This window comes from Rhinolophus hipposideros, assembly GCF_964194185.1.
Source record: "Rhinolophus hipposideros genome assembly, chromosome: 13".
Classification (NCBI taxonomy): Eukaryota; Metazoa; Chordata; class Mammalia; order Chiroptera; family Rhinolophidae; genus Rhinolophus; species Rhinolophus hipposideros.
The window spans coordinates 66,905,811-66,925,746 of record NC_138059.1 but is presented as its reverse complement, the minus strand read 5'-3'; the positions used below and the strand labels follow the sequence as shown (position 1 = coordinate 66,925,746).

General features: G+C 37.7%; 1 protein-coding gene across 50 annotated transcripts in view; it reads left to right on the top strand.

Moving 5' to 3' along the window:
• Positions 1 to 19,936, top strand: part of STAU2 (staufen double-stranded RNA binding protein 2) — a 229,465-nt gene that overhangs the window by 22,121 nt on the left and 187,408 nt on the right. For 33 of the 50 annotated variants that reach the window (XM_081070412.1, XM_081070381.1, XM_081070401.1 and 30 more), the window contains 3 exons: positions 259 to 389; positions 8,849 to 9,008; positions 13,133 to 13,268. In XM_081070412.1, coding sequence (XP_080926538.1) covers positions 259 to 389; positions 8,849 to 9,008; positions 13,133 to 13,268 — 427 coding nt within the window. Of the gene's footprint in view, positions 1 to 258; positions 390 to 8,848; positions 9,009 to 13,132; positions 13,269 to 18,230; positions 18,442 to 19,936 lie in introns of those variants that run through there. The other 17 variants (XM_081070396.1, XM_081070394.1, XM_081070409.1 and 14 more) reach the window with 2 other exon arrangements.

The following is a 19,936-nucleotide window of genomic DNA, read 5'->3' as shown; positions in this document are numbered from 1 at the left end:
ATATATATATATATGTATAGAGAGCAACTTAAGTACTTAGGAAAAAAGTTACCTTAATTTATTGTTTAAAATGTGGTACATATTTCTGTTGCATGTAATGGAATCCATTAGATTATTTGAATTTTTTGTATAAAATTCATGAAGATAATTTAATCTAAATGTACAATCTGACTTCAATCTAAAAAACGTCAAAATTAGCTTTTCTTCCATTTTGTAAAGTCAAGAATGACAAAAACTTTACAGCCTTTTTATTTACAGCTTCTCTCCAAGATAAAATGGCAAACCCCAAAGAGAAAACTGCAATGTGTCTGGTAAATGAGTTAGCCCGTTTCAATAGAGTCCAACCCCAGTATAAACTTCTGAAAGAAAGAGGGCCTGCTCATTCGAAGGTAAGGTTATGAAGAGAGGTGGTGAGACATGCTTATCAAAGCCTATCAGATTTAGCATATCAGGTTTTAATTGTGCTTCGTTTTGGGGGAGGGAGCAGCCGATGGCCTGAAGGCTCTTAGATCTATATTAAAAATATTTCGAAATCTCTATACAACTTGGTAGCTCATTATGTTTTACAAAGCTCCTTCAGATACAGTACTTTACAGAAACCGTAGCAATACCAGGAAATACGGATTTTTGATTTCCATTTTGTAAATTAAGAAACTCAGGCACAGAAAAGTTAAGTGACTTGCTTCATAGTTCCTAAGTGCCTGGGCCAACACTTGAATATGTTCTTTGGCTCCCTGCTACAGTGCTCTTTCCATTAAATCACGACTGCCCTGGTCATAATGGAGGCAGAACAAGTACAGCGGTGGTTATCTAGTCAGACATCTTTTCCATGGTTTAATTCTGAGATTCATCACTTACAAAAGTTGTATAGGCAGTACTGCTATTATCTATGCATTCACTTGTATTCTTCTTTCAAATGAAAAGGCAGTTTCTGTATAGCCTGATACGTATATGTTTACATATATACATGTTATAAAGAAATCTGTAACTGATGCATTTATGTTTGAGATCTATTCATCATTTTCTTGGGACATTTTAACTTGAATATTGGAGAGGATGCCGAACATTGATTTTTGTCTATAATATGGAAGCTGTTGATTCTGTAAAAGTTGGGTAATCTTTGTAAAGCAAATAGCTATTGTATTATTTCATTGTTCTCTAGCATTTCCTTCAAAGAAGGAAAATAAAATGAAATTAAAATCTGTCCATTTTGTTTCCTGTTCAAGGCTTTTATGAAGGATTTCTGGGCAGCAGTTCATTTGTACATATCTTTTGTGCAGAGAAAAAGGTTATGGTTCACCTGTCTGGTCATGTATCCTGACTCTTTCACACACAGTAATTCATACCCATTTTGTACTCATTCTCTTTCTGCCTTAATCTTGTTGAACTGTTTGATTTCTTAGAATGGTCCGTGTGTTTCTCCCATCGCCCCGCCTTTGCCTGTGTGCTAGTGTCTCTGTGCCTGGAAAGTCCCTTTGCTCTTTCTCATTTCTGAACACTCAGCTCATGTATCACACCCTCCAAACCTCTGTAAACTTCCCTGATCCTCCTTAGGGCCTCCAGCAGCACCTACAGCTTTCTCAGGTGTGTCCTGATGGTCCTGTAGTGTGAGGATATATGATTGCCAAGACCAAGGCTTCTTCCCAGAGACACGGCCCCAGCACTTTGAACTTGATGTTAACAGACTGACCCCCTGTGTCTCCTCATGGCAGTCATCAACCTCTGGCTGATTCCATCACATTTCTTTGTTGTTGTTTTTTGATTTGCATTTTTTTATTAGTTTCAGGTGTACAAAACACTGTAATAGACGTTTACACCCCTCACAAAGTGATAACCTCCTCCTCTAATCTACTACCCCTCTGACATCGTATACAGCTGTTACGGTTCCACTGACTCTATTTCCTATGCTGTACTCCACATCTTGTGACTATATATATTAAATTATAGTTGACGTATATTATTGTTCAGCTTCAGCTTCAGGAGTACAATGCAGTGATCAGGCATCTACACCGTCCATGATGTGGTCTCCCTAATGAGACAAGTGCCCATCGGATACCCTACAAAATCTTTACATTGTTGATTATATTCCCCAAACTGTCTTTCGTATCCCTGTGAGTTTTGTGGTTACTAATTGTACTTTCTAATCCCCTCACCTTCTCCCTCATCCCCACCCCCCTCCCATTTGGCAACCCTCAGTTTTTTCTCTATGTCTCTGAGACTGTTTCTGATTAGGTTGTTCATTTATTCTATTCTTTAGATTCCACATATAAATGAGATCCTATGGTATTTGTATTTCTCCGTCTGACTTATTTCACTTAGCATAATGCCATCACATTTTTCATGGCTCACTTTCGCCTTCTCTAACACCCATCCTGCTTCAATTTTTGGTGATTTTACTGTCCAAATAGATGATCGTTCCAACATGCTTACCTTTCAGTTTCTTGCACTTGTCCCATTACCTTATCTTCCACTCTCCTCAGCCACTCATTCCTGTATCACATTCTTGACCTAATCATTACCAGTAACTGCAAGACCCTCCATAATTTTAATGACGTCAAGCATTCATCTCTCTCTGATACCTCCTAATTATCTAGTTCATTCTCTTTAGTAGTTTGACTTCAGTAGTCCTTCCAGACCACAAATCCCTTGATTGTACCGTTTTACAAGTCCTCACTTCCCTCAGTCGTCACATGGTTCCTTATCCAGCTTCAGTTCCACGTGCCTCGTACGTACCCTCACCTCTCTTGTCCATTTTGGTTAGTGCCTGCTTGGCAAAATCCCAACCTAAAATCTGAATTCTGCCTTCCCTTCAGAATTATGGATGAACTGCCTGTAGAGGCCAACCCCGCTATTTCTGTACTAGTTTCCAACCCCTCTCACCATTCTAGACCATTCCTCCAGCTCCTCTCCTTTTCCTTCCCCTCCCCCCAAATTTAGTGTTTCAGTTTTCTCATCTGTAATTTGAGAAATACAATACCTGTTCTAGTGCGGTATAATGGAATGATGATTTGTAAATTCTTAGCAATTATGTTGATGATGGAGGTATCCAGATAATTTTATCACTGCTTGTTAGTAGTGTATAGGTTTAAAAAAAAATCCTCGGTAAAATATCTATTGAGTATTTACTATGAGACAGGCACTGTGCTTGCCCTGGAGCTTACTGCTCTGCCATCTTCTGTGATGTCACTCTGTGTATTCTGGTTATAAGTCCTTCATTAGATACATGCTTGGCAAATATTTCCTCCTAGTTTGTGGCTTTTTTTTTAAACTGTTTTTTGAAGAGCGGTAGTTAATTTTGATGAATTCCAACCTATCTGTTTGTCCTCTTATAGATTGTGCTTTTGGTATCATATCTAGGAAATCTTTGCCCCATCAGAGATCATACGATTTTCTTCTATGTTATCTTCTAGATATTTTATAGTTGTAGGTTTTACAACTAGGTCTTACATATAGGTCTAATTGCCATTTTGAATTAAGTTTTGTATGGGATGTGTGATACGGACCAAGGTTCATTTATCTTTAGCATGTGGATGTCTAATTGTTGAAGAGACTGTTCTTTCTCCACTGCATTGCTTTGGCCCCTTTGTCAAAAATCAGCTGTCTATATATGTGTGTGTTTATTTCTGGAGTTTGTTCTATTCATCTATGTTCCTGTCTTTATGCAAATGCTATACTGGTTTGATTATTGTAGCTTTATAAGTTTTGAAATCTGGTAGTATTAGCCCTCTAATTCTGTACTTTTTCAGAATTGTTTTGGCTAGTCTACATTCTTTGCATTTTAATATGAATTTTAAAGTCAGCTTGTGCATTTTATGCAACACCCTGCTGGAATTTTGAATAAAACTGCCATGAATTTATAGCTCAATTTGGGGAAAATTAACAGGTTAGAAAAAAACCAAAGCTTCCAACCCATTAACAACGTATATCTCTCATTTATTGATATATTCTTTAATTTCAACAATATTTTGTAGTTCTCAGTGAACAGGTGTTTCACATCTTTAGGTTTATGTAAGTATTTCGTATTTTTGATGCTATTGAAAATGGTATTTTTTTTAAATTTCAAGTTCGAATTGTTTTTATTAATCGTTGCTGGTCTATAAAAACATTGATTTTTATATATTTATGTAGTATCTTGTAACTTGCTAAACTCATATGAGTTCTAGTAGCTTTCTAAAAAAGATTCTGTTGGGTATTCTACATGCCATTTGTTAATAAAGACAATTTTAAATCTTTCTTTGCAATCTGAATATCTTTTATTTATTTCTCTTGCCTGATTGCATTGGCTAGAACATACAGTGTAATATTGAATAGACCTGGTGAGAGCAGATATCTAACTTGTTCCTGATTTTACGGGCAATCATTTTAGTTTTTACAGTTAATTGTTGGTGGTGGATGTAGCTTTTTTTGTAGATGCCTTTTAACAGATTGAGGAAATTCTTCTCTACTTTAGTTTACTGAGAGTTTTTAACTTGAATAGATGGTGATTTTTGTCATGGTTCTTCTACATTGATTGAGATGATCATATGGATTTTCTGTTTTTAATTTTTTTGATATTGTTGTAAATTGATTGATTCTCAAATGTAGAAACAACCCTTGCATTCCTAAGATAAAACTCGGTTAAAATATATTATCTTATTTCTGTATTGATGGATCCCATTTGTTAATATTTTATTAAGGATTTTTATGTTTATCTTTAGGAGAGATATTGGTTTGTAGTTTTGTATTATTTTACTTTCCTTAGTAGTATCATACTCTGTTTTTGGTATGAAGGCGATGCTGGCTTCATAGAATAAGTTGGGGAGTGCTCCTTCAGTTTTTGGGAAGAGTTTATGAAAATTGGTATTGTTTCTTCCTTTTATATTTGGTAGAATTTATTATTGAAACTGGGCGTGGAGTTTTCTTTGTGGAAAGAGTTTTAACTACATATTCAGTTTCTTTAACATATGTAGGGCTATTTGGGTTATGCATTTCTTCTTGAATGAGCTTTAGTAATTTGTCTTTCAGGGAGCTTACGTTGTTCAGTTTATTGGCATAAAGTTGTTCAAAAATATTCCCTTGTTATCTTTTTAATACTTTAAGAACCTGTAGTGATGACACCTCTCTCCTTCATGATACTGGTCATTTGTGTCTCCTCTTTTTTTCATGATTAGTCTGGCTAGAGGCTTACCAATTGTGTCGATCTTTGCAAAAAACCAGCTTTTGGTTTTATTGATTTTTTTCTCTATTGTTTTTCTGTTAATGTTTGTTTTTATCTCTGTTATTTTCTTTTTTTCTGTTAACTTCAGATTTAATTTGCTCTTTGTTTCAGTTTGTTAAGATGGAAGCTGAAGTTAACTTATTTAAGATTTATTTTTTAGAATAGCCATTTAGTGCTAGAAATTGGTAAATGTTTTTATGAGAAATTAAGAGCTAATGTATATTCTGTTCTGTTTGGGTGGAGTGTTCTAAAGCTGTCAACCAGGTTATATTGGTTGAGTGTTGTTCAAGTCCATACCCTTTGTGATTGCCTGCTTGGTAATTGTTGTATCAGTTTTTGAGAGTGGGGTACTGAATCTCTTACTGTAATTGTTGCTTTTCTATTTCTCTTTACAGTTCTATTAGTTTTTGCTTCATAGATTTTGAAGCTGTGTATTAGTAGCCTAAATGTTTAGTATTGTTATGTCTTCTTGATTAATTGGCCCCTTTACTAGCCTTGTGAAATGACCTTTGTTATCATTGGTAGTAGTCTTTGCTCTGAAATCTACTTTGTCTGATTTTAATACATCCGTTCTGACTTTTCATAGCTTTATGTTAGAATGATATATTTTTTCTATCCCATTACTTTTAAACTATATGTGTTTTTATATTTGAAGTGTATTACCTACAGGTAGCAGTAGTTGGATTTTGCAGTTTAACACACTCTGCCTTTCAGATGGGGTTATTTTATTTACACCATTATGTTTTAATTTTCACATCTATCTTGTATGTTCTTACTAGCCTCATTTCACTAAATAAATAAGAAAACAGAGAGAAAGAATAAATAACTTTGCCAACCTCGCACATAGTAAATGGTGGAGCTATGACTTAAACTTATAAATATGTAGTGTGTAGGATTCCTACTTGAAATTATTAAATTTTTATTGTAGTGGGATTCTTTCCCCCCCTCCAGTTTAATTGAGATATAATTGACATATAATATTGTATTTGTTTTAGATGTACAATGTAGTAGAATTCTTAAGGAGGTTTCCAGAAAGCAGAGGATTGATTTGGGAACATTTATGTTTTATAGAATGTTCATCGTGATGGTGGTAAGGAAGTCATGACGGGAAAATATATTATGTTGAGAGAATGATGTTAGGATGGTCTTTTAGTAGTTTCTGGGGGAGATATCGATATTTTTCACTAAGACATTGGCACAGAGTATAAAGAGAGGAGGCCAGATCTGAAAAACATTTTTTGATAAAACATAGTTTGATAATTGGCTGCGGGAGAGACTGGAGAGAGAAATGGAAGAGACAAGGAAGACCACTCCTCGGTGTCTGGCCTGTGAGACTTGGAAAATGCTGACATCTAGAAGATGAGGGGGCAGGGAAAACTAGAGGCAGGAAGTAAATGAAGTATTCCGAGTCTGAGTTTATAAGGCTTTAGACTTGGTGTTAACAATAGAAATTGCCAGGAACAGTTTTGAGATGCTGTTAAATAAATCTTAGGAAGGCAAGGATAAACGAAGAAGCTATTGAGGTTTTGAACCTGAATTAATGGAAGAATAATGGATGGGACATTCTGGAGTGTGAGCTGATTTGGGCAATGGAGGATATGATGTGCTTTGTGGCAGAGGTCTTTGGTAAATACTATAATTTGAAGAAATAAAACGGCTAGTCGTTGAAAAATTGTTTTAAAATTAGGTAAATGTATTAAAGATGTGTTTTAGCTATATATTTTAAACTGAATCAGAAAAACAGAAAAATCAATCAGTTTTAACAGAAATATAACATGTTTTGCTGTGTATAATGCGCACCCACGTTTTTGGCCCAGACTTTCAGGGAAAAGTCTTTTGTTTAAATTTTTTAATTCAGATTTTTATTTGTTTATATTTAGGTACTTGTTTTTTGTATTATAAAAAAATTTTAGCATTTATTTACTTTTTAAAACTATATCATGGTACAAGGAATTTTATGTAACAATTACAAAACACAAGAACAGATACAAGGTACAAGAAATTTTAGGTACTGGTAACAACTTAGTGATATTTACACATCATAAAAGGCCAAGAACTCTTTGTCATTGCAAGTTTGTGGTAAATTCAACAAAACTGATGATTGTATTCTAGGGTATTATTTTGCATACAGATATTGTTATTGATTTCTAGAGTTATACTTTTAACTCATAAGCATAAATAAAAGAATTAGAAACATTTATATAGATATGGAGTTACTACTACCCATGTATAATGTGCACCCTTATGTTTCCCTCACAAATTTGGGCAAAAAAGTGCACATTATACATGGCAAAATATGGTACATATTCTGACTTTCAAATGATTGTAAATATTTTCCAACTCTGTATTTTGAAGACTTGAAAACCTACAGGAAAAATTGGAAGGGTAGTACCATGGATTCTCATATATCTTTCAGATTTACTGATCATTAATTTATTTGCCACAATTTTGTTTTTTCCTTTCATGATATTGTCATTTTTTGAAGTGTTTGGCTAGTTGTCTTATAGAATATACCATAATGTAGAGCTATGTGATTGTTTCCCTATGATTAGATTCAGGTGAAACATTTTTGGCCAAGAATATTACAACTCCTCACTGGATCATATCAGGAGGTGCACGATGTCACTTTGTATGATTATTGATGATATTAACTTTAATCACTTGTTTATGGTATTTTCTACCTGATCTCCTTCTTGCAAAGAAACATGTATTTCTTTATTAGTAGTAAGCATTTTTGGGTTAATGTTTTGTATTCCTAGAAAGCAGTAAGATATATGCAGAGTAAAATAGTGGGTTGTGTGAGTATCCTTTAAATTGACCCTAAATTTTTAAGGTGAACAATAGGTTTGGGCTCTTATGGAAATGTGGCATGAAAGGAAGGTTAGGATGTGCAAGGGAAGGAAAGGTGGGCATGAAATGCAGATGGGCCGGAGGAGGCTTTGTGTTGTGCTGGAACGGGAACAATTAGGTTTCTAAGCTGGTGTTGGTTGGGGTGGTGCAATTGGATTTGGGTTTTAGAAGGATAGTTTTAGCATCAGTCAGCTGGGAGATTATTACATCTAAGCCCAAGATGATGAACGACTGGCTTCAATGCAGTGTCACTGGCAAAGAAGAGAGAGATTTGAGAAATACTGACGATGTTAAAATGGACAGAATTTGGGGGCTGGTTAAACATTGGTTGTGGAGGATTGAATGTCTTGGTGGCATAATATTTGATAGGTTGCCTGACTCGTTGACTAGATTGTGCCAAGTATGAAGTTTAAGGAATTAGATTTTGTGAAGTGTTACAGAGACAGGGCCTTTTTGCTTCTCTTACAGTTGCTCTTACTCTGATACTTATTCTACTTTTTTGGAGGACTATTTGAATGACATTAACAATATAATTCTATTTCGGGAAGTGGTTTCTTCTTGATTTATTCTACTCAAAATATACATGGATTGCTGCCGTTAAGCCTTTGGATAGCATAGAACAGAATTTGGCACAATCGCTTTAAGTTCTTTCACTGGGTAGAATAAGATTTTTGTTGCAGTGATCTGTAAGGATACCTCGAGCTCTAAAATGTTGATTCTATGGTGTATCTATTTTTCTCTCAGGCAGCAAATTTTATTTTCTGAAAAACTTTAATATTTGTCTCTTTCTGTTTTTCCAAGATGTTCTCAGTGCAGCTGAGTCTTGGTGAGCAGACATGGGAATCCGAAGGGAGCAGTATAAAGAAGGCCCAACAAACTGTTGCTAATAAAGCTCTGACTGAATCGACGCTTCCCAAACCAGTTCAGAAACCACCGAAAAGTAATGTTAATAGTAACCCAGGTATGGCACACACTCGTTTTCTTCTGTCATGTTGCTGTGTCCTGTTTATGCTGGTCTCTGTATTTTCCTTTAGAGCAAGCCAGTTGTGTGGTCAACAGGTATTAATAGCACACACACAGAAAGACAGCTGAATGATAACTCAAGGTGAGAGAATAACGAAGGTAATTGTAATTATTTCAGAAATCTGCTTTAGTGGATACCTTACAAAGGTGTATTACTGACTTTTTAAATGTTGGTGAGAAGAAATTTGGATACAAAGAACAGAAAATAAAACTGAAGTTTTTCCCTAAAGTTAGGATAGAAATGATCAGTTTCTCTTTTTAAATATATAATATGTAATTTAATTATTAAAATGGTTATTCTTGTTTTTAGTTTAATAAAACATTATAAATTTAGCCCTAAGCATCTTCTTATTCTGTTTGTTGGTGTAGAAATGGTTGATATTCAGTTTAGAACATATATATGAAGTTTATTAAGCAACCCATGAATCCAAAAAAGCCCATCTGTGTGTAACATAATGCTAAGTGTGAATGTTCTAATTGTAAGCTACTAAGCCTCTAATTTTAAGCTCCTCTGATTGCATACAATACCACCATTCTGTGTGCAGTGATCTGTTGGGAAGAGGCAAACCTGTATTGGACATAGTATATGAATTTACAGCATCAAATTAATATAGTTCCCTAAGTTTAGTACCAGCCCTCCATCCATTTACTTATTCATTAACTTGTTAATTCAAGTGGTTACCTTCTGACCAATATTGCTTTAAGTATGTTTGTGATGGAGTGAAAACAGACATTTTGCCTGCCAACAATGACGCTATAATCTATTTGATTATATAGTTCACATGCTTATGCTCACGATCCAGCCAGACACTTACTTCTTTGTCCTGTCGCATGTGCCAGGTGGAAAGGGTCTCCTCTTGCAAGGCTGCTCTTTCTAGAATGACACGTCTTTAGTATTGCTAGTCCTGTTTAACTGATGCCAGTATTTTTAAAGTAAGCTTCCATAAGCCAATATACTATTGCAGTAAAGAAAAAAGACCTATTCAGCTTGGAGTTGGTAAGAGGCTACCTACTTATTTACTTTAAACAAATCTCTTTAGCTTACTGGTTGGCCATTAGCACCACACCACTACCTCTGTTTGTGATGAACTTAACTTTTAGATATCGAAGAGGTATAAAACAGAAAATTTGACAGTTGTATACATAAAACACGTAACTCAATGGTAACGATTAAGGACCAAGTGAATAATAACAGCCGTTGCTATTGTAAGTAATGGTGAGTAATGGACTGAAGTAATTGAGCTGAGATACGGGCCTTGAGTGGAGGGTCGGCAGTTGTAGAAAGGAGAGTGTTCCACTCAGGGATGCTGTGAGGAAAGGCTTTGGAGTTGGAATGTGGACGATGGGTTTGGTTAAAAACAAACTGTAGGTGGTGTTGAATTAGAGCAGGTAAGTGACTGTGAAGGATAAGCCTGGAGATGTGGGAGCAGATTGTGAGGGGCTGGAATGCCGGCGTGAGGATCTGAAACCTGCTCGATACAGCAGGTCCTCGAAGAACATCGCCTTGTTGACCGTCGTTTCGTTAGATGTAGGGACTTAACTCTTGCCTCTATCAATTAGCCAGTAGAAAACTGGTTTCCTTCTACATCGTTTCACTTAAGGCTGCAGAACCTATGAGTCCTATTAAGTAAGGACTCAACTGTAGTTTGGGGGATTCATATTTATGAGCTGGTGTGTAATGTGTTCAAAAGAGCATTTTAGGAAGTTCAATTTGACATGTGAATGGAAGGTGGAAAATATTAAGCAATGATCAGTTAGGAAACCACTGGCATAGTTTCTGGGTAAAGAAAGAAGAGGAAAAACTCACATGCATTGAGTCCTACATGCCTGTACTCTGCGGGCGTTGGACGTGGCAGTAGGAAGGGAACTGGTTGACACCATGCCAGTGAACAAGCCCTCCAGGGCGTAAAGGGTGAGGCAAGGGCAGTGTGTGCTGATTGCAGGTCAAGTCCATCTTGGAGGATTACACAGGAGGTAAAGCAGCCAAGGTGCTGGAGGAGGGAACCAGGAGAGAGTCTGAAGGGCCAGTGGAGATAAGAGCTTCTCCCATTGAATGTTGTAGTGAGCTGAGACAGTGAGTAGACTTTGGGGCATAAACTTTTAAATAGAGCATAATACTACGTACCAGCAAGTGCATAAATTGCAGTTATAGCCCCTCGATGTTTTGCACTGTGAACGCTTTACCAGGACCGCAGGCGTCAACAGCACTCGGAAGCCTCCCCCCTGTCCCTTCCGGTGGCTACACAACCCCAAGGGAACCACTGTTCTGCTTTCTGTCGTCTTAGGTTCCTCGTGCCTGCTTGTCGGAATCATACACCACACTCTTTGTGATAGTTTGTTTTTCTCCATGCTATGTTTATGAGTCAGCAGAATAGATAAGGTGGTCTATTCATTCAGCGGAATATTATTCAGCGACTTAAAAGCGTTTGCAATACTGATACTCAACAAAATCAGTGTGTTGAGTGAAAGAAGACAGACATAGTGGTCCTCAGTTCTGAGCAATAGACAGAGCTCCTCTGTGATGACAGAAGTCAGAAGGGTTGGCTTGGGGAGGTAGGTCTTGACTTGAAAAAGGCGTGAAGGAACCTTCTGGGTGATGGAAGTGTTCATATCTGGATGTCTCATGAATGGTGGTCTCATGAAGCTTTACATGGGCAGTAATTCGTGGAGCTGTATGGTAAGGTTTGTGCAGTTTCCTTATCCTTTGGTGGAATACTGTAAGCAAGCAAGATGAGCGATCCCTTTATGCTTGACTTTCTCCCCCTCTGCCCAAGTGTGTGTATTAAATTAGGGATTTTGACTAATTACTATTTAGGATGTCAACTTTTCTTTGTTGTTTTTCTTATCCACATCCTTTTCTTTTTTGTCTCTTCTTTTGTCCTTCCACCTCCTTTATTTTTCCCTTCTTCGTTAGTTGAGTTCCTGTTCCCTTACACTCTTCAGTGATGTCACATGGATTCTTTAGAAACGGGACATGAAATGAGCAGGTTATTGACTCTTGATGGATAGCTTGTGCCCTGGAGGCTAGTCATGTATTCGTGTCAGGCTCTCCAAACCTCTGCTAGCACTTGATGCCTCTCCCAGTTTCTCTGCTGCAGTCAGTGGACCCAATTTGCAGGCGATGAAGGGAGTCTTACATGTGTGGTACAGAAGGCATAATTAAAATGAAATAGTACAGACCACATTGCAAATACATTTTACTTTGTACGAAAGCTTTAGATTCATTTTTTTGTGATTTGTTATATGGAACATATGTCCATGTTTTACTAAATAACCTCTTTTGGTTCTTAAAAGTAACTTGACATAATAATTTTACATTGTGTGTTATTTATTATGGAATTTTTCAAACTTTTACAAAAGTAGAGAGAATACAATAGTGAAATGTCCCTGTACCCGTTACCAGATTCAACGGTTAACTACCCACCCATGGGGGCCAGTCTTGTTTCTCATCTACCTCTCCTCTGAGCTAGTTTGAAACTACTCTTAGATATATGACTTCATCCATGAATGCTTCAGTATGTATCTTGTAAAAGTTATCTACAGAAAATGTTATTTGGGTTACTTTGTCTTGTTACTGGTTAGAAAAAGTGTAGAATTTATTTTTCTTAGATAAATCCAAGAATTACTGATGACCTTGTATTCATAGCTAATTTTAGTTGCTTGGTTACCAAAATATAAATAAAAATATTCATGGATGATTATGTTTTTATTGATTAAATAATAATAAGTGTGCTTGGTGAATTAATATTGAAGCTTACCACTTTCTTTCTAATATCCAAACTGATCGATCTATGAATCTTGTGTTTGCCTGGCTGTATCACTATAAAGTTGAATTTTTGGTCATTAATGTACAGAAAATGTTGCAGAAACCCTAACTAGATTTCATTAGAAACAATTTTCTTGTTGATGTAACTTGTTTATGCACGCCCTTAGAAAATCATACAGATGAGCCACCTACTTCCACCTTCTTCCATAGTAATTATCTAGAATATAAACATAGCTTGCACGATTTCTTATGGAAATATTTCACTTGCGTGCCTTTAATGTGTTTTTTTTAAACAGGTAGCATAACTCCAACTGTGGAACTGAATGGACTGGCTATGAAAAGGGGAGAGCCTGCCATCTACAGGCCATTAGATCCAAAGCCTTTCCCAAATTATAGAGCTAATTACAACTTCCGGGGCATGTACAATCAGAGGTTTGTATGTCTTTTTTGGTTTTGTGTTCTTATTTATTATTTTATGGATATTGTAAAAGTTTCTGAAACTCAGAGTATTTTTTATTGTAATGAATATTCGCCTTGAGCAGTTGCATGGAATTAGGTAAATCAGGCTTACAGGGAATATTTAAAGGAATAACTAAAGAAATAACTGGTTTTCAAGAACTAGTTTTCACTGGGTTATGAGAGCCCTGTATCGTCGTAGGCCACGTTTCAAAGTCACTCCGCAGTGGATGCGGACTCCCCAGCTGTCTTGCTCACTTCGTCACAAGCAGATGCTGAGCTTAATTATTGGCTTTCTTTACTTATTCGAATACATTGCAAACATGAGCGTTTATAATTTATAGGAAATTTGTTGGAAGCATTTACTAAGTCTTTCTGCACATTGCATAACAGGAATTTCTTTTACAAGCATGGCAGAATATTTTTAAAAGTTTATTTTGTTTTTCTGATCGTTTAGAGAAGTCATTTAACTCATTGTAGAAAATGTAGAAAATGCAGAAAGTTGAAAAGAGAATATAAATAATTTGCAGTCCCAGAATTGACCATCTTTAATATTTTGGTGTACTTTTATCTTCTTTTTGTACTTTGCACATAAATATAACCAAATTGAAGTTATCCTTTATGGCAAGTTCTATAGTGCTTTATGGATGAGCGATAAAATGCACACATCTTCAGTGTCCATCTTGATGACTTTATTTTACTATCTTATTTCTCTATCTGTGTATTTATACTTTATTTGATGACTTTATATGTGTGTATACCCTCATGTGATCACCACCCAGGTCAGAACCCAGGATGTTTCCATTCACCCTGAGACTCTCCTCGTCCCTGACTGCATTTGTTACACCTCTCCCCGAAGTAACCGTTCTTCTAGAACCATAGTCTAGTTTGGCCTGTTGTTGAACTTCATACAAATAGACTCATACAGTATTTACTCTTTTGTGTCTGGCTTTTTTCACTTTATGTTGTGGTTTTTTTTGTTTTGTTTGTTTGCTTTTATTTTTTGAGATTTATCCGTGTTGCTCGTATCTGGGTTTTGCCCTTTTTTATTGCTGATCAGTGTTCCTTTGTATGACTGTATCATAATTTGTTCATCTTGTGTAGGCAACATTGTGCCCTCTTTTCACTTCATATAGTGGTCATTTTTCATAGCTTTAAATATTCTTTGAAAAATATTTTTGATGTGTATTAATGTTCCATATGGCCAAGGTATACTTTAGAAGTATATAAAGAGGTATAAGCAAAGAATACTTCGTAAGTATACAAACAAAATATACTTGTTTTGGTTATCTAGGTTGTTTCCCTTTTTTTGACAGTATATAAATAGTGTTGCAGTAAACAATCTTTATATATAAATTTTTGTTCATATCACTGATATTTTTCTTAAAGATAGATTACTATAAAGGGAAGATTGAGTTAAAAAGAATAATGTATTGCCCAATTATATTAAAGTTTGTATTAATTTCTTACAGTATTTTCTGTTACATTCTGACAACACACACTGAGTTTGAACACATTGTCTTGTTTGATAAAAAATGGTATGTTTTTAAATTTTGGTTTTATTGATTACTTGTGAGGCTGAACAGTTTTACAGATATTTATTAGTTGTTTGTCCTTTTTGATTTGTCTACTTTAATTTGCTAATTTTTATTGCATTACTTGACCAATCTTCAAATGTTTGTGTGTTCAGGGTATTACAATAAGTCTATTTTATTTGTTTAATTTTCCTTCTTTTGAAAAAGTTGGCTTTTAGTTTTGTATTTGTTTTTAATGCACTACAGTTTTAAATGTTATATGGTCTAATCTGTTAATTATTTTTTTGTGATTTTTCCCATTGCTTTTGTGCCCTAAGAAATTTTCTCACATGTGATCAGATATTTGCTGATGCTTTAAAATTTTTAAAATTGAGATATAATTGATTACACATGACATATAACATTGTGTAAGTTTAAGGTGTATGACATTGACTTGATACATTTATACTGCAATATGATGGCCATTCTAGTGTTAGTGAATACCTCTGTCATGCCATATAATTATTCACCATTTCTTCTAGTGGTGGGATGTTGCTTCTAAAATCATTCTGTTATTTACTGACATTACAACTCAGTTGTGAGAATAAGATATTTATTTAGTCTGTACATAATCGGATACTTTTTGGGGTCTTGCTTGGCAGTGGGAAAATGACCATTTAAGACTTAGTCCTATTCAGACTGTGAATAACTCATTTAAATATTACTGCTCAGGTTCTTCTCTACGAAAAACTTGCCCAATCTTAGGCTTGGGCCCCAGCCTGCCCCTTCCGTCCCAGGTGTGTGTGGGGGTGGAAATGACTGCATCTTCCTGAGGAAGGGAGGGGCCCTCTCCTCTGTGTGGGCGCCCTGCCTCACGCTCTGGCTCCTCTGCTCTTTGCAGTGATGGCCCTTGTCCAGCAGGTAGCGGACACCTTTCTTGCCTGCCCTGCTGAAACCTGCAGTTGGTGACATGCAGTCCATTTTTCCCCGTTACGCAGTCTTGGAGAGAGTTGTCTACAGTCTTCTGGCTGACTTGTTCTAAACCCTTAGCTCTCCTTGGCTCGCTGGAATGTTCCAGCCCATGCCCGTCTGTAGCGTCGCCCTTTCTAACTGTGGAGGACCCATTGGCAGGCTTGTTGGCTTTCAGCGTGCTGTCTGCACCGCTTAGGAGGTAAGAGGGACGTAGCATTCGTCTTACGGTTGCGTCACTTTATTTATGTATAACATAGCCATTGCCTTTCTCGTCAGTCTGAGCTTACCTAATAGAAATCATACTGTCCAGGGGATCGCAATAGCTATTTGGTCACCTGAGTTAGGGACACCTTGTCTACTTTGTACTTGCAAGATATTTTGCTTTTAATGTACTATAATGAATAGATTCATGAGAGTATTATATTTAAATGTTTATTGTATTTTGATATCTATAGTACGTTATTGAAATTTTGCTAGAGTTTGGTTAGTGAATGTATTACTCGTTGGAATTTTTTTTATTGTGGTGATTGTGGTGTAGTTGACATATAACAATTTATTGCTTTTAAACGAAAGAAATCTGGTGCTACAGCAATGAAAAATCAGACATTAACCTCTGCCCTTATTGAGCTCGGGTTCTAGGGCTGGCAGGCAGTTAGAAGCAGAGACTCACTGACACGGTGACGATTTTGACAATAGACCTAAAGGAAGACCGGGAATAAGTGATGTGAATGTCGAAAGAGAAGAGGGAGCATTTCCATCAAGTGCAAAGTACCTTTCGCGGGAGCCCCTGTCACAGGAGCCTCTGTAGAGGGAGATTAGCCGGCGCTAAGAGATTGATATTTTTCATTTGTTGTCAATTCCTGGTTTCAAGATCTGACTTCATGGTTGTCATACAGGGAGCAAGAATTTTATTTATGACTTCTCGTGAGGATCGTGCCTGAGGCCATTCCCGTTTCATAGACATAGTGGACTTTCTTTTCAGATTCTTGGAGAGGCTTGAGAATTCTATATAGACTACAAACGGTAGAAAAGAAAACAGGGCAGTATGGGTAAGCTGCCCAGCCATGTTTTAACTTCAAAGCCTCTGCTCACAAAAGGGCAAACTTCACCATTACTCATTGGGCTGTTAAAAGTATGATTTCACGTGTGACCTTACTTTGCAAATGATAACACCTGAGTGTGTCTCAGGGCATTTGCAGGCAAAGATCAGAGGAGGCTTTTCTCCTTGTCAGATTGCAAATGAATCAGTAGCTTCTTAATAAGGCAGGGAATGAAAGATTAAGAAGTTTAAGAAACATGTCATTTATAGGGATTTTTGAAAAAGTCCTTTCATTTTCTACTTGATATTAAGTAATAATTAGATAGTACCCAGGCTGTTTTTTCGGTCTGTTCTTTCCTGGTGAGGTCGCTCCAGTTGAACTCATTCAGAGACCTAAGGGGGGGGGGTCTCATAAAAAGGCTTTCCCTCCCCCACCCCGTTATGATGGCTGGGGTAAAAAGAGATTATTATTATTATTATTATGACCTGGATTATTAAGTAACGGTCTCCCTCTGTTACACCGAAGATGTTTGAAAATGAATGCATCCAGTTACATCTTTTTCTTTATTGGAGACATTTTATGCTTTTGTTTTCCCACCTTTGTTACAAAAAATAAAATACATTATCTCAAGGAATAGAATAGTTGAAATCAGGCCCGGTACAGACAGTTTGTCAAATTTGTATATTTACAGATGGAGAAAGCATATTGCTTGGCTAATGACCACAAAGCTCCTGGTCAGCTGAGGCAGATTGCTAAAGGGCCATGGTTCGAACTAGGTCCTGTGAACGTGGGGATTTCTGCCTTGCGTGACTGGGAGGTCTCGGAGATCTTCAGGCATGGTTGGGTGTACGGCCTTAGTATTGTTGTCCCCCATTTTTAATTTCTCTTTCTAGCTCTTGTCTCATTTTCCTTCTGCCTGACTTCATTTTCAAAGAAACTCACTTCCATTTGCTAAACCTCATATGTTGCCAAGTCCTTAGACTTGTAGTAAGGTTTGCTTTTGGATAGTTCTTAGAAAAGTCTAGCGCCCCCCCCCCCAAAAAAAAAAACACCCAAATTTTGAGTAGACTGCCAGACTGCCCATCTCAAGATTTGTCTCTCAGATGGGATTTGAGATGGGAGGCACATTAATTGGCCAGGCGTGGCTTTGTGTGCAGCCTGATGAAATCCAAACTGCTGTGAAGAGCACAGTTATTTTATAGACTGGTTCTTCGGAGGGAAAAGCATTTCCATTGCAGTCAGAACATTCAGTTCAAATCCTAGTTGTGATGCTTTCAGCCGGAATCTTGGACAGGGCAGCGGCCTGCTCAGTTCCCTCGTTTGCTGAATAGGGCTAATCATACCGACTGAAAGGGCCTTTGTGAGGTCTCATTCATTCAGCCAACGTTTACTGAATGCCTCCTCTTGGCCACATGTCGTGGTAGAGTAGAAGCTTTGATGGAAGACAGTCTCCTGGACCCCGAGTCTACAGGAGAGGCAGACACTGAAAAGAAACAGCAACAATGCTAGATGTGTCCCTGTTCTGTGATGGAAACACAGAGGACAAGCACTGACTCAGGTGGGGCATCAACGAAGTTTCCTGGAAGGAATGGACACTCAGCTGATTTGCAACATCAACTAAGTGTAAGTGTTAGCGAGGGGGAGAACATTAGGGAAAGCAGTCTCGATCTGGGGAACAATGGCAAGGAATCCCGTGGTTAGCTCATTCCTGGGCTTGGAAGCAGATGGTGTGTCTGGGATGAAAAGGCTGCAGTTCAGGCAGGACACTGATATGGGTCATCTCGGGTGGGAGCCAAGAGGTTTGGCATTTATCCTGCAGGTGACTGAGAGCCACCGAAAGATTTTAAGCTGAGCGATAAAATAATTGGATATCTATTTTAGGAATAGTGCTTTTGGCAGTGTGTGGAAAATCGTTTGGACACGCTTACCCTTCTGGGGAGAACAATGAATTACAAGGATGTTGTAACGCAGGCTTAACTCGATGAGAGCCTGGGACAGTGAAGATGGAGAGGAGAGGACAGTGCCTCGGTGTCTCCAAGGCAGACGATAGCACTGGGGCTTGACGGAGGACAGGGAGTGTCAAGCATACCTTTCACGGGTCTGGCTTGCTAGTGACATTGTGGGCAGTGGGAGGGGCTGGCGCAGGTCTTTGGAAAAATGAGGAATCCAGTTTTGACTGTGTTGAGTTTATGTTACCTGTGACATATTTAAGAGGAGTCATTTTATCATTCTTTAAATCTTCAGTGAAGGATGTGTAAAGATCATCTTTGGCTCTGAGGGTCTGTTGGAAGTACACGTGGCAGGAGAAACCTCAGGGTCCGGGGCTTCCCGGGCAGGCATGTGAAATACACAAGTGTCTTGCAGAAATGGCATTGTTTAGGATACACTCTAAGTTTGCCTGACTCCTCTGTTCTTCATTTACCTGGCATTTCCACGTCCTTCCCCAAAGGATGTGGTTCTCTTGGTGTGTCTTCATTCAGTTTGGAACAGTTCACGGCATGCGCCCATGCCACGCTCCCTGTCCTCAGGTATGGTTGGCATGTTTTGTGTCAAAGGCTGCATTTGGTTGCCGTTGGCTAGTATATCGGGTTCCTGGTCCAATCGCTTGTACCTAGGTGAGCAGAGTTGCTTCTTCTTAACATGTGTGGTATGAATCATAGCAAGTCAATCAAGGAAGAGTTTGGATTGTTTGGCCACAAAGTTCCTTGTTCCTGTGGGCAGAGCCAGGTACCGTGAGGCTTGGTGGCCCCCCCACATTGCCCTGGGAAAGAAAGAAACCTGGGAGACTTGGACAGGACTTCACGGACGGCTGTGGCTACTACCAGTGGACGTTCGATAGGGTGGAATAAACTTTTTGTCGTGTCTGAACTGATTCTATGTCATTATGTTAATTATCAGTAAATGTAGAAATGACCAAGATTTTAGTTCATGAAATAGCTGGTACGAGTCATCTCACGTGGCAGCCAGGAGGTTTGGAGTTTATCCTGGAGGTGATTATATTTCAAAGTGTATGTTGCATAGGCTGATGACCGGCTGCAAATTATTGTGACGTTGGCATGCTCTTTATTTTGAGCTTGTTCAAGCTGCCAGTCTAAGCATTCTTCACTAGTTTGTAACG